Consider the following 14,286-nt stretch of genomic DNA (forward strand, 5'->3'; position numbering starts at 1 on the left):
TGGATGGGCAACATGAAACTCTGGCAGGAAATCTAAACCTTGTGGTACTTCACGTAGCGAGTTCATCAGCAAAAGCGTTTTGTTTGTTCTTTGTAGGGACAACACAGTCACGTTGGGGCTTTTCCCTTTCACATCAGAGGTATCACATGTTGTTTTCTTTTACACCCAAGCGGAAAAATATGTGCACTTTGAAGGGGCTTTAAGCAAAAGTAATATGTAAGAATTTTAAGACAGAGGTATGCAGTACTGAAAAGCTGACCTCCGTTTCCCCTTTCATGCCACATCGCATTCGCTGTATTTCTTTCTCTGGAACACCAGAGCTGAGTGTAGGACTTGGGCTGCTTTCAGAAAGTGAGGGTGCTTTGAAGGCGAGGCCAAGGGTGCAGCGGCTGGAGGGTGAGAGTGCACACATACCTAGGCTCGTGCCTTCAGTAATTATTGCTATGCCACCTGCGTTTTCATGTCAGGCGAAGTGTTGCAGGCACTTTTTCTTGGGTTTTGTGACGCACATGAGAACCCCGAGTCTGTCGAGAGCTGGAGATGCAAAACAGGGAGAGATTGTAGGCTGGGGGATGCACTGAAGGACGAAGAGGAGGGGTCTCTGAACTCGACAGGTCCTGCTTCTATAAGAGAAGGTTGGGGGGTTGTTTTTTTTTTGTTTTGGTTCTGTGAGTATTAGGAAATCGTTAAGCTTTTAGTAAACAAGGAAAATTTTCTACAGAAAATACTTGTCATCTTGGCACTTCAGTTGTTTCTTGATACTTACAATTCTTCACTTTTGGTTTTGGACACGTAGGGGGAGATTTTCCAATCTCTGGGACAGTCAGAGATGATTTTAACTTTTAAAATATTAATTCCCCTTTTAACAGTGCTAAAGGCTTATTAAGAAAAAAACAGAAAGCTCTCTTTATCAGCAATAATGTAGTTTCCTAAAGCACATAACCTCTTTTGATCAGGTAAAATAACCTGGAGCTGTGCGGGTGAGTTGGTGCGAAGTTAGCACAGGATTTTCTGTAGCCCTGACAACTTCTGCAGGTGTGATCCCCAGAGCTCCCAAACTGTGTTGCTCTGTCTTTTTGGAAGAGAAAAATAAATTAAAGGAACAAGGAAGAACAAAAAGACCACGGGTCATCTGTAAAAACATATGGAGGACAATATGTAACCAACCAACACCCTGCAAGGTTCAAAAACCTGAATGGCAGGTTTTGTCTCTCATATTTGTGCTAGACATTTTCATTTTCAGTCACATGCAGAGTCCAAGCCTTATTCTGTATTCTTAACCCGAGAGGAGGAATTCACATTTGTATATGTAACATCTTTGCTCTGTTTCTCGTTGTGGATAGAAGCGAGGTGAAGTGTTGGAGCTGGAGCTGGGGACACGCTGCTGACTGCTGATCTTCTGCAATACAGGAAAACAGCCAAGGTGAGTTTTCTAAAAACTTGTTAATTAGAGGTGCAGCAGCTGATTTATAGCTTGGTTACTGAAGATGCCCAATAAATTTGATCCCTGGTGTCTTTTCTAGAGTAAAGCAAATGTCAGAAGGACAAAGAGAAAGCTCCTATCTTCACAGGGAAGAGAAGCTTTAGCTATGAAGAATGTGGCTTCCTCATCCCCATCTGAAGTATTTTGATAAAATGGAGACAGTGTGTCCCTGTACTACTATTTCCCCCTTCAGGGCTGCAAGTCCGTACTCTCAAAATATCCAAAGGTTATCTTCCAGGCACAGGGTGCTGTGTTTGATCCGTGGATCTGGGATACTGCTGTCTGCTCACTTTCCGAGCGTTTCAGTGGCATGATGCTAACGCATCTGACAGCAAATAAGAGCAGTTTACTCTAAATTTAGAGCACAGCAGGCTGCAGCTGGGATTAGCAGGACAGTGACCAGAGCAGCAAGGCTACAAGCTAGCTCAGTTTGACGTGTTCCCAATAGTTGAACAGTATTTGCTTTATTTCATTGTGTTGACTGCTGCAGTTTCAGAAGGAAGCTTGAGCTCTGGATTCACTCAAACCCAGAGCCGTTCCAAGCATGGTGGGCTCAGAAGAACTCTGATCTATCTGGGCAGCCCTTCTGGGTGAACTCCATTTCAGCTGCGTCCCGACCCTTTTGCGGGCAGGGAGGCACCTCCTCGTTCAGCCTGCTGGGGGACTTCAGGGACCTCCGTTGCCTGGTTTTCCTTTTGCCAGATATTATTTCTGGTCTCCATCCAAGAACAGTCCTAATGCAGGATGATAGTGTTAGTGCTGAGAGCAATGGGTTACCTGCAGTCAGAGCCACGCTTCAGCCTGCGCTATTCCATAAGCTGCTTTTCCATTCAAGTATTAAATGCTTTGGCACAGTTTACTCTGGATGCAAGGCAGACATTGGTATCAGTTTAAACCTCACCACTAAAGATTTCATGTTGCTGTGGTTGCCTCCAGAGTTATGTCTGCAGGCCGTAGTGGTGCATCAAATTGCTTTTAAAGATGGTAGCACTTCTCTGCTTTCAAGAGATGATATATCCCTGTTTTATAACCATTCACAGAAAATCCATTTTCTAATGTTGCAGTAGGAGGAAATAACTCCACAGTCTCAGTTGTTAACATATTTTTATTAAGCAGCTCATATGAGAACATACAACACATATGGGGTTTTTTTCCATAATAAAACCGGGCAGTTTAGTTTCTGGGGGAAAGAACTATGTCAAACATGCTACTTGTGAGTCATGGAAGGGAGGGAGGGAGGGAGGAAGATTTGCCATTGACTAAGGGATGCTCTAGTCTGCTCCAACATTTAACATTTAAACAAGCTTCTTCTCATACATATATTGGGCCATTTTCAGTACTAAATGGCTCCGTTACATGGTTTTCCAGGTCTCATGCTGGCCAGACAGCTATGAAAGTCAATACTGGAGTAGCCTCCTGCATCAGTTCTTTTGCCTATTTGATTCAACTTTAAAAGCTAAACTCTTCTTCAGAAAATCCAACCAGGTAACATAATACAGAGCTTCTGTGCTGAGCTGTCTCCACACTCCCACCCCCTACCCTGGCAGAGCTGCATTGTCAGAGGGCCGGAACCATGGGCTCAGGGGATGGGGGGGCTGTTTAGGTTGGAGCTGAGGGGAGCTGGGTGGGTTCTGAGGTGTCAGAGCGGCTTGTGATGAGGTGGCGGTGGTGGTGGCGGCGGTGGTGGCGGTGGTGGTGGCTGTGGTGGTCGTGGTGGCGATGATGGTGATGGTGGTGGTGGTCGTTGTGGTGGCGATGATGGTGATGGTGGTGGTGGTGGTCGTGGTGGCGATGATGATGATGGTGGTGGTGGTCGTCGTGGTGGCGATGATGGTGATGGTGGTGGTGGTCGTCGTGGTGGCGATGATGGTGATGGTGGTGGTGGTCGTCGTGGTGGCGATGATGGTGATGGTGGTCGTGGTGGTCGTGCTGGCGATGATGGTGGCGGTGGTCGTGGTGGCGATGATGGTGATGGTGGTGGTCGTGGTGGCGATGATGGTGGCGATGATGGTGGCGGTGGTCGTGGTGGCGATGATGGTGATGGCGGTGGCGGTGGAGCCCATGTGGAGGGTGGATGTGCCGGTGTTTCAGGCGGGGGCTGCGGCTGCTGGCGTTGGTCCCAGCTGCCAGCGATGCCGGGGTGGCTGGTGGGGCTGACCGGGCGCAGGGGGTACCTGCCGGTTTCCAGCCGGTGTCCCCAAGGTGCAGGGGCATGTCTGTGGAGAGAGGAGGCCACTGAGGCACTCGGCTGCAGGAGGGACACAGGGACTCCTCTCCAGAGCACGGCCCACGAGCAGCCATGCAAGGGAGCAGTGGGGGGGAAATCACTGACTTACTCTTTGCTCTTACTCCGCTGCCGGACGAAGACGTAGCACAGCAGCAGTGCAAGTGGCACGAAAATCACGATTACCACTGTGCCGATCATGCAGCCCTTCCGCACATCTTGCGGACAGAGAACACTTGGGATGTTCTGGGGATGGGACACAGTGGGGCTTGTCTCGCCGACCGCACCTGGAGATGCAATTGGGGATGTTAGTCTGTCCAATGCACCACTGTAAGCTGGCAGCACGTCTCATATGACCAGGAAGGTCTCTCTTTCCCACCAGTGCTGGTGCCCGGAGGCACGCTCCCACCCTTTGGGACAGGTTGTCCCCCCAAACAAAACTGAGGCGGCCAGAGGAGCACGTGGCGGGGAGCGCATCTGCTCGAGCAGTCGCTCCTTCGAGGGACACGGACAGAAGAAACCATCCCTGCAGCAGGCAGTGCCACCCCCAACTCTCCCTGCCCCCAGGCAGCTCCCACATCACCAGGGGATGGAGTCAGGACTTCTCAAGAGACACCTGAGCCTCCCTCCCCACTTCTGCCTTTTCCCCAGCATGGGCACCGCCTGCAGCCGCTCCCAGAGTTCTGGACTTATCTCCCACTGAAGGACCCCAGCAAGACTGCTCAGTACCTGAGTCTGTTGGATGAAATTCATACACTTTGCTTCGGTGATATTCCCCAAACCTTGACAGCACTGCCAAAAAGCAGAGAGGAGAGGTAAAGCCTCCGCATGGCTCAGGCACAGAGGATGCAGGAGGACGGGGAGGTTCCCTCCAAGCCCCTGCCCAGCTGGGGAGTCAGGGCATCGCTCTGGACCTCGGCTCACGGGAGGGATCCCGCTCTGTGCTGCTCTTGGGCCTCGAGGGACTCATGGCAAGCTCTGGGATGCAGCTACAGCGGGAGGTGCGTCGGATTAAGAGTTACATTCCCCATCATCTGCGGAACGTGGCCCAGGTGCCGCGAGCCCACAGCACTTTCCCCTTTGGCTGCTGACGTGACGTGCAAGAGCGGGACTGGGGGAAGAGCCTGCTGACGCACAGCGATCCCGATGGGTGCCAGCGGCTGACCCCGGCACAGCAATTACCTGGCATGCGGGGGGCTTGCATCGCCTCCCTTGCTGAGGCAGAGGCGAGCCGTGAGCCACTGCTTCCTCCTGGAAACGCTGACTCCTGCACAGCCTCTGGGTCTGTCTCTTGAGAAAGAAAGCGGGACAGTTGGGTCAGGTGGAACCGTTCCCCATCAGGGCGGTGGCACCTCCAGGAGGCAACGCTTCTCAAAGCCATCGGTAAGGTTTAGATAAATAAATCTGCCTGCTGACATCTGCACAAGCCAGCTGTGAGCCGTGATGGTAAAACGGGGGCACCAGCTGCCCTTGGCACTTGGCTTGAGCCACAACTGGCAGCAGAGGCTCTGCCCCATCTCTGTGGCTCGCCAGCGCCTGCAAGGCGTGAAACCCAGCATCGCTGCTGCGAGGCTCTGCTCGACCCCTGCCTGCTGGGCCGGCGACGGCGTGTCTGGACACGGATCTAAGAGCTCCGGCTGACGAGTCTCACGGCTAAGGCAGAGCAAAGTGTACCCACCCTGTGTTCTCTCCAGCTCCTCCAGTATTTTCTTCATGATTTCTGATGGCTCCCGGGAGTTTTTTCCTCCTTCAGCTCTTGGAGGACCTTAACAGAACGTATTTGGTACGATTCCACATGAATAAATTGCACAAAACCAGTGCACAGCCTGTGAGGTGAGCAGAGGACAGAATACTCACCCCTGGGATGCCAGCCAGACTCTTGCACCAGATCCAGCCGAGGAGCTGGAAAAGTCCTCCCGTCAGGAACATCTGTAATTATTAATCACCCAGAGAAGCTCCCGTCATCTACACTGGCAGACGCGAATTGCAGGAGCGGTGAGGGGGTCACGCAAGCAGAGGGCACCCACGGGCAGGTCTCCGTCCTCCCACCTGCAGAGGCGCCCGGCCGGCTGACCTTTGGGCTGTGAGCGGGCAGCTCTGAAGGGGAGGGAAAAGCCAGGACGTACCCGTGCCATCTCCCGCAGTCGCCGTCCTGGAACCCAGCTGCCAAGCTGCATCACCTGCGCCTACAGGCACGGCTGCAAAGAAGCACAGGACAGAACGGCTCCGGTGACACAGTCCAGGATCCTTCCTCAGATCGGAGTGGCAGCTCAGGAGCGCCGGGCAAAGACGGGATTACTCCACGGCACTCCTCTCTCCCCTCCGCTCAGGAGCTTGGTGCAAAGAGTTACCGTGTGCCTGCAGTGGCACCACACTGGGACAAAATGAACCACGCGTGGAGCCGCTGGGAGAAAGGACTCCCTGGAGCTCGCACCAGCTCTGAAGTCAGCCCCAAGAAGCCCACTGGCTTGGCAGCCGGCACCGGGAGGGAGCAGCTCAGGCTCCCAGGGGCCGGCAAAGAGCTTCGCAAGGGAAAGCGCCCCGGGGCACGGCACTCAGCCCGACCCTTTCCCTCTCTGCTCTTCTGCACGTCTGCGGGTCAGCCGCAGAACGAGCAACTTGCATTTCACACGGAAAGAAGAAATTAAAAGGTAGATGCTCCTTGCTGCCTCTAAATTACCCGTGAGATTGCTCTCAGGCTGGAGGACAGGAATACTAGATAAAGACATTGGGAAGCCGTGGACAGTGAGGGGGTCTTCAGGAGATCTGCACATGAATAAACTCTTGCCAAGTTGTCAGTGTTCACTCTTTCAACAAAATGGACATTGAGAACTTACCTCCAGGATGGCCCAAAGATTCCCAGTCAACATTGAGTTGAGAAGCCTTGTAACCATTGCCACCAGCCTCATCTAGAAGCAGACACAGATGTGAAACATTTCCATTGCATGTTGGGATCCTCGTCTGCCTTAGGGAACTGCAGGCACTGGAAAGGGGCCCCTCGTAATGACAGGGCACCTCTGCAAACACTCTTTCCAGGCCATGTGCAGCACCTCTAGGAGCAGATGGACCAACATACGGCCCCTCGGGGCTTTCTGACCGGGAGAGCTCACACAGAGAGAGAGGAAGCCCTTGCTAAAGCACTGGAGGGAGAAAATCATCCTCCACGCTTCCTGGGGAGAAGAGCCCTCTGGCCCGTGAAAGGCTGCACGAGCCGTCCCCCACTTACCTGTTCCCCACGCTTTCCACGGAGCTGTCCTGGCAGCCCTGGCATGCAGGGCCACCAGGAGCAGGAGGATGAGGAGGAGGTGGTGGGTGGGGGCCATGGCCCTCTGCTTGCACCGTGCTGCTGCTGCTGCCGCTGCTGGTGCTGCAGTGGGCTCCGGGGGCTGAGCGATCCATATTTATGGCTGTCGTGACATGACAGGGCTCTGTGACCTCACAGCCCCACTGTGACCTCACAGCCGGGCCGAGGCTGCGTGGGGACGTCTCTCAGGACGCTCGTGGAGAGCCGCTGGAGCGCAGGCGGGGGAGCTGCCCTCCCGGAGAGCAGCTCCGTCCAAGGGCTGGGACACAGTCCCACCCGGGGCTGAGCCCACAGCTCTGCCCTGCTTTCCAGGCACTGTCACAGGGGCAGCGAGGAGCTCCCAGTCCCCCCGAAGAGGAGGAAACCGCAGGCAAGGGATTTCTGACCTCCTCGGGTGCTGTTACCAACAGCTCAGGATGATGCTGATGGAGCGAGGGATTTCAGTCTCGAGACAAGTGCAAGATGCCCTCCCGGAGTCATCTTCCAGGCTGGGGCCCCCTTTGGCACTAACCAGGCACTAACCAGGGCTAATGGGTCCCTTTGGTTTTAGGGCAAAGATGAAGTTTTCACTTTTCCATTTCTTCTTCATGTGTAATTGAAGGGAATACTTTCTGTCAGGGTCCTCACAGAGCAAAGTCAATCGATAAAACAGGCAAAAATTATTCTCTTAAATTATTTGACATGCAAAAGGAAACCATGTGTGGCAGGTGCACCCACCTGCTGGAAATGGGGCTTCCTGGCTGCTGAAATATAGTGGCCATTAGTTTGTTTTTTTCGATTTTTGGTTGGTTGGTTGGTTGGTTTTGGTTTTTTGTGCCCTTGTTCTCAGGGCTTTATGGGAATTGGGGCCCTCAGCCAATAAGGGCTGATTATTGACCGCAGATCAGATTTGTCGAGGGTAGAAACGGAGCCCCCGGGGGGAGCCATTTTGAGCTAGTCCCTCCTGGAGCAGCACAGCTGAGGTCGAGGACCGTCCCCTTGGGTCGGGACGCTGCCCAAGGAAACTCCTTGAGGTTCCCCCCTTGGGTCGGGATGCCACCCGAAGAAATTCCCCACGGTTGAGAGCCCTCGCTTTTTAGGTGAGTGACCAAGCGCTTTGGATTGTCGTTAAATCCCAGGAGTTTGTGCAGCAATAGCTTTTCCTCTCCCTGACACTCAGATCTGCCCTTTGTGAATGATTGCCGGAGTGCCAATTCATTGTATTAAAATAAAATTCATTTTAATTGTTGTCTATCTTGAGAGTCCACAACACCGCATGAAGAACACATGGTGAGTATATGCGGCCTGAGCAACCTAATGGCCTTCTAAGATGGCATGTGACTACCTTAGTGGGCAAGGGAAGAGCTACAGATGTCATTTATGTGGACTTCTGTAAGGCTTTTGCCACAGTCCCCCACAATGTCCTTTCAGGTGGACAGAAATGGATCTGATGGATGGACTGTTCGGTGGATGAGGAATTGGCTGGATGGTCGCAGTCAGAGGGTAGTGGTCAACGGTTCAAGGTCCGGATGGAGACTGGTGACGAGTGGTGTCCCTCAGGGGTCTGTACTGGGACCAGTACTCTTTAGTATCTTCATCAGTGACATGGACAGGGGGATCGAGTGCACCCTCAGCAAGTTCACAGATGACACCAAGTGGATTGGTGCCATTGACACGCCTGAGGGACACGATGCCATCCAGAGGGACCGGGACAAGCTCGAGAAGTGGGCCCATGGGAACCTCCTGAGGCTCAACAAGGCCAAGCGGGAGGTCCTGCGCCTGGGTGGGGGCAGGCCCCGCTATCGCTACAGGCTGGGGGATAAAAGGATTGAGAGCAGTCCTGCCGAGGACCTGCGGGAACTGCTGATGAGCCAGCAATGGGTGCTCGCCACCTGCAAAGCCAACCGTATCCCGGGCTGCACCCAAAGCAGCTTGAGGGAGGGGATTCTGCCCCTCTGCTGCGCTGTGGTGAGACCCCAGCAGCAGTACTGTGTGCGGCTCTGGGGTCCTGAGCACGGGAAAGATGTGGACCTGGCTGGAGGAGGTCCAGAGGAGGCCACAAAAACGATCAGAGGATGGACCACCTCTGCTGGGAGGACAATCCGAGAGGGTTGGCGTGGTTCAGCCTGGAGAAGAGAAGGCTCTGAGGAGGCCTTTTAGAGGCCTTCCAGTACTTAAAGGGGTCTTATAAGACAGATGGGGACAGTTTTTAGCAGGGCCTGTTGTGATAGGACAAAGAGTAATGGATTTAAACTAAAAGAGGGTAGATTCAGACTAGATATAAGGAAGACATTTTTTTAAAATGAGGGTGGTGAACCACTGGAACAGGTTTCCCAGAGAGGTGGTAGATGCCCCATCCCTGGAAACATTCAAGGTCAGGTTGGACGGGGCTCTGGGCATGCTGATCTAGCTGAAGATGGCTCTGCTCATTGCAGGGGGGTTGGACCAGATGGCCTTTAAAAGTTCCTTTCCAACCCAAACTATTTTATGAAGCCAAAACTGATGCTGTTGCTCAGTACCTACTCTGTGCAATATGCACCCCAGGGGAGGCCCTGGTTTATGGCTGAGGTTCCCAGGTAATACTGCAGAAACTTTTTTTTTTTTTTCTCCTAGTGCATTCTTTCATGTTCGGAGTTATCACTAAAAATAATTTATTATTGTTGGGAAAAAAACCTGCCTCTTGTAGAAGAACAGGTTGTAAGGTAGTAAGATTTGTTTATGGGCAGCTGTTTTCACTATGTGGATTGATTGTACAGCCGATACCTGCTTTTATCTGCCCATGTATCTCTGGATACAAATTATCGTTTCTTGTTTATCACCACTGTTATGTAGTCAGAGAGTGATTTTTCTAGTTTAGGAATTTCACGGGCAGCAGGAGGCATTCTTTTGAAGAAATGCGGATTCAAGGTCTCTGAAATGCCTTTTTCACTTCTGGGGGAAAAATGGTTTTGTTCCTTTTCACTGTGGGCCTGGAGATTAATTTTATCGGATCCTTCTCATGCCCCTCACTGTTCATTCGGTCTTCTACAGCCGCATGCAAGTATTCACACAGATCACCAATGCACAGTAACAGGAACTTTAAGAACTGTGGTGTATGGTTCAAAGATTTATTTTGAGAGTAAAAACTGGGATTCTGCCTCCCTACTGTTTCAGTACCTCTGTGTATCTCTTGCCGGGTATTGCAAGGCAGAATTCATGAGTAACATGATGGATAACCTGCAGTGCTGGCCAGGGGGGTTCCTGGTGCCTGATAATGCAAACAGGAGCAGGCGGTCCAGCCACCCATCTGTCTCTGGTCCTGGAGGGCTCATCTCACGAGGACTCTGCACTGCGGGGAGCAGGGATACAGCAGAAGAGCCAGAAAAGGCATCAGCTCTGGTAAGGATTTTTCCGGAGTGTCTGTGGGACCGACAATGTAGTTTGTTGGGTGCGACACTATGATTTGTGGTGATGAAACCTTCTGAGCCTCGCTGCAGGGGCTGGTTTCAGCTCTGGTTGACATTGGGTTGCATGAATTGGCTTTGCTGGTGGTAGGAACCCATGTCCAGCTCTTCAGCAATTCACCGGCCAAGGTCCCAATCCCAGGCGGGATCCTCTGCCCTTCACACGTGAAGAGGAGCCGCACACACACCCTCCAAGAGCATTTTCCCTGCTCTGCTCCTTGGAATAGAGACAAACGGTTTCCAAGGGTGTTTTCGTGTTGTTATGTTTTTCCCTGTTCAAGTTGCTGGAGGCTGCAGAGGGACAGATGATTGCTCCTGTGTTCCTCTCACACCTCCATGCTCGCAGGCACTGCCGAGGACACCGAATGTGACCTTCTCCCCCGCTGCCCCCTGAACTGGGGGCTAAGTGCTGTCCCCGCACACATGGTCACTCTGCAAAGGGCTCCTTGGAGCAGATGTTACCATTTGTTTACTCCTCTGTCTCCCTACTGACATTTTTGTACACAAACAAGATCTTGCCATCCTGCTGGCCTTTTAATGGAAAGAAAATATCCTGCGCTTCTGCTCTTTGCTTTCTTTTTCTGGTGCTTGGCTGCGGTGCCACGTGAGGGCCTGCAGCCCCCTCCTGCAGGCAGCTGCTCCCTCAGCCAGAGGCGACTCCCCCTCACCCCCTGCCCCGCTCCCCATCCCGACAGGCGAGAGACCTCCTGGGGAAGGTGCCTGGCTGGCAGCGAGCAGCACTGCCACTGCTGCTGAGATACCTGCTCTGGGACTCTCTTCTTGCTGGCAGGAAGCATTTTGTGCTCTCCTGCTCCTCCTGGCCTGGCCCGAGGCTCGCTGGCTCAGCCCACAGGGCTGCCTGGGGCACAACACCGCTGCTGCTCAACTGACTGAGAGGCGAGGCTTGAGGCTTGCTGCAGGCGACTGGTTGCCTCTGCGATGTTTGCCCCCCCCAGGGATTGCTTTGCTGAATGCCCCCCTTGCGCCGGCACCTCTGCAGCATCCGCCTGCCCGCGGACGCGTCTCCTGAACAACCTTCCGATGCTGCACTTGGAGGTGGGATCCCACAGCGGGGCTCTGCTCTGCCCGGGGGACCAAGCTGGCCCCAGGACCTCTCCCCAGTCTCCTCCTTGAGCTGCACCTCGGCCCCAGGGGTGCAGCACGCCCGAGCGAGACGGACATCGGCTTAGCACAGAAATTTCTCAGCCTGTCGCTATAGCGACTCACAGCCAGAGTGCACAGGAAAACTGGAGCCGCGTTTCAAAATACCAGATGCTCTGTTGTTTCCTTCCCACCGTGGATTTTCCATCGCCCTAGCCTTGGCCCGCTGGCAGCCTGCCTGGATGCTCTCCCAGCTGCACTTTGGCAGCCTCGCTGGTCCAGGTCCTCCTCTTTCTACGGAAAGTCCTTCAGGTCAATGAGTTCCTGTTGCTCCTCCTTTGGAAGCGTGTCCTGGTGAGAGGTGGTTCACTGACTTTGGACCAAGACATTCAGCAATAATGCAGTCAGGTCCTAAGTGCACCCAGAGTCCACAGGCTTCGTGCCGCTGGACGGCCCCAGTCCCAAGCATGTCCTTGCAGGGGACCCGCGGTGGGGCCGGGCAGGAGAGCTGCACCCCCACCCCCCCAGCCCCTGGCCTCGGGGGCCCTGCAGCCTCCGGGGCGTGTGGAGCAGCAGGTCACAGCTCCGAGAGGGAGCAGCCAGGGCGGGGAGCGGGGCAGGGCAGCGAGCGGCGAAGGATTGCATCTGTATCCTACATAGATCTGTTTGCAATATTATGTGTGCGATATCATGTATACATTTTGATTAAATATTAAAATTTGAGAAAATTTGGGGAAAGTGGGTTAATTTCAAAGGCATCGGTAAAGAATTATTACCACTCTTTTCCTGCCTTTTTTACGATTCAAGAACATTACTTTTTCTTATAGTACCTCACACTAACAAACTCCGTGTCCATGCAAGAGTTCCTGTTTCCCTGAGCCTTTGCTTTACAATACCCGCTCGTGGATCGCTTTTGCTCCACACACCGGACCAGGACGGCTGTCTCTCCTGGGCATGGCTGCGCTGGCTTGGTCACAGGTCCCTCTTGCCCCGTGCCATAGCTCCTCACTGGCACACGGGCCTGTGGTTGTCGTCCCTGCAGACGGGAGCACAGCTGGAGCCCCTCTTTGGGGGTGGCTGGTGTGGCCTTGATGTTGTGTTTCTCTGCAATTTACCTTCTCTGTGTGGTGTGGTCCCACCTGCATCCCTCATTTCCCCCTATGGCACTGAGTTTTCCTTTTAAAGCCCCCCCTCCCACAAAGATGCGTAGCGGCGCTACTGCGACCATTGCACACCCATCCCAGGTGAGGAGCAGGGTGAGGGTTCCTGGCAGCCCCTTCCTGCTGCTGCTCTGAAGGATGCTTGTGCCCGGCGTGGGAGAGGGCAGGGTGGGAAGAGTGGAGGCAGAGGAGGCGAGCAAGCCACTCCAGCGAGGAGCCAGTTGTGGTCAGTAATAGAGTAAATCATACAAAATACTGACACATCAGTCTCATGTCTTCTTGCTGACAGAATGCTTCATTTCAGTGTTTTGAACCAGGTTCTTACTTAATTTAACAATGCATTTGGTACTTTAAAGGTATGGAAGGCTAAATGAGAAACTAGGTAAGCATTAAAAAAAATGAAAAAATGTTGCTTCTCCCTATAGCCCATGGATTTACCAAAAAGTGATTTTTTTTCCAGCACAAAGGTTCTTGCTTCACTCCAGGAGAAGCCTAATTCAGTGCACTAGAAAGATTTTAACTTGAAACATCACTGATGTTCTCATGCTGCCATTCATTAGTAGAAATGGGCTGATTTCCTACTATTTATGTTTGATTTTTGTTTGGAAACAGTAGGAGAAAAAATGTGCCCACTGTGAAGATTTAGTTTACACAGGTCAGCGTATTATTTCAGCTGCAAAAGTTGCATGATGAATTCACGGTGGCTTTCCCAGACAAAAATCAGTACCAGTGTGTGTGCCACTGGAGTCTGGAGCAGGCCCTCTTTTAGCGTGACACACCATGCCGAGCTGCTGGGCATATTTTTATTTGTTTTCTGGGTTTTACTGACTGTAATAACAGGGGCCACCCAGGGTGCTGGGTATCCTAGGCAATCTTTTAAAAATGTCTAAACCAGATTTGTTGGTTCCCCTGAATGAAATCAAACAACCCAGCGATAACATAACCCTGGCTTTGTAAATACACGTAAGTAGCATTTAAAGCTTTGCGCTGTGAGGAGCGTAGTGCTGTTAACAAACTCCACGTTCAGCTCCAGCACACAAGTGTGTTTTCTGCAGTTTTGATCCAAGTCTCTCTGCCCTTCTCTGGTGATGAGTTTTCTCCCCTCAGGACAGTACTCTGCTAAATAACCTTTGTGCATTGGCGCATCCTCGATGGGAGGGTGTTGGCCACGGGGACGCGGGGAGCCCTTGCTGCTGGGGGTGCAAAGACTCGCCCCGTGATCCAGGCCAGGCTCCTCTGAGCCACTGAGGTCCTGAGCAGAGTGGGGTGGGCACATAATGTTTCCCAATCCATTTCTGTGTGTTCCTATCTCTTTCTCTTCTTGCTCATAGTAAAGAACTATGATTACAAGAAATAATTAGATGTTGCTTGAAATATTTGGACCTTGTGGTAAAAAAATTAGCCCATTCATTGCAGAGCTTTTTTTTTTTTTTTTTTTTTTTTTTTTTCCTAAAAGGCAAATTACTCTTCAATTTCCCTTTTCCTTACCCATCACCATAAATTCCTCCCTCATGTCAGAGGGGCTTCCTCTCCCCACGTTCCCCAGCCCCGTCCATCAACCACTCCTGACATGTAGCCAAGTACGCGAGGCA

The 14,286-nt window shown here is 52.5% G+C and overlaps 1 protein-coding gene and 1 long non-coding RNA gene across 3 annotated transcripts; both read left to right on the top strand.

Annotated features, from left to right (window-relative positions):
* The first annotated feature begins 586 nt into the window (after positions 1-586).
* Positions 587-9,269, top strand: LOC116962367. 2 transcript variants are annotated; one of them, XM_032995817.2, is made up of 4 exons: positions 587-614; positions 1,347-1,423; positions 2,852-2,968; positions 8,422-9,269. In XM_032995817.2, exon 4 carries the CDS (start codon positions 8,461-8,463, stop codon positions 9,148-9,150), a length of 690 nt encoding a protein of 229 aa, XP_032851708.2. In that variant the 5' UTR covers positions 587-614; positions 1,347-1,423; positions 2,852-2,968; positions 8,422-8,460; the 3' UTR covers positions 9,151-9,269. The 2 variants fall into 2 exon arrangements, with proteins under 2 accessions (XP_032851708.2, XP_032851709.2); XM_032995818.2 differs by lacking the exon at positions 587-614 and having other exon boundaries at positions 941-1,423.
* Positions 9,270-9,306: 37 nt separating this feature from the next.
* LOC116962372 lies at positions 9,307-12,262 on the top strand. Its single transcript, XR_004407540.2, has 2 exons — positions 9,307-10,368; positions 10,715-12,262. It is a non-coding gene; the product is annotated as an uncharacterized LOC116962372 (long non-coding RNA).
* Positions 12,263-14,286: the final 2,024 nt, after the last annotated feature.

Source organism: Tyto alba, unplaced genomic scaffold (assembly GCF_018691265.1).
Source record: "Tyto alba isolate M040663 unplaced genomic scaffold, T.alba_DEE_v4.0 Super-Scaffold_49, whole genome shotgun sequence".
NCBI classification, from domain to species: Eukaryota; Metazoa; Chordata; class Aves; order Strigiformes; family Tytonidae; genus Tyto; species Tyto alba.

Coding starts and splice junctions, on each gene's coding strand:
- LOC116962367 (XM_032995817.2), top strand. CDS start 8,461: ATGAGGAATTGGCTGGATGGTCGCAGTCAGAGGGTAGTGGTCAACGGT.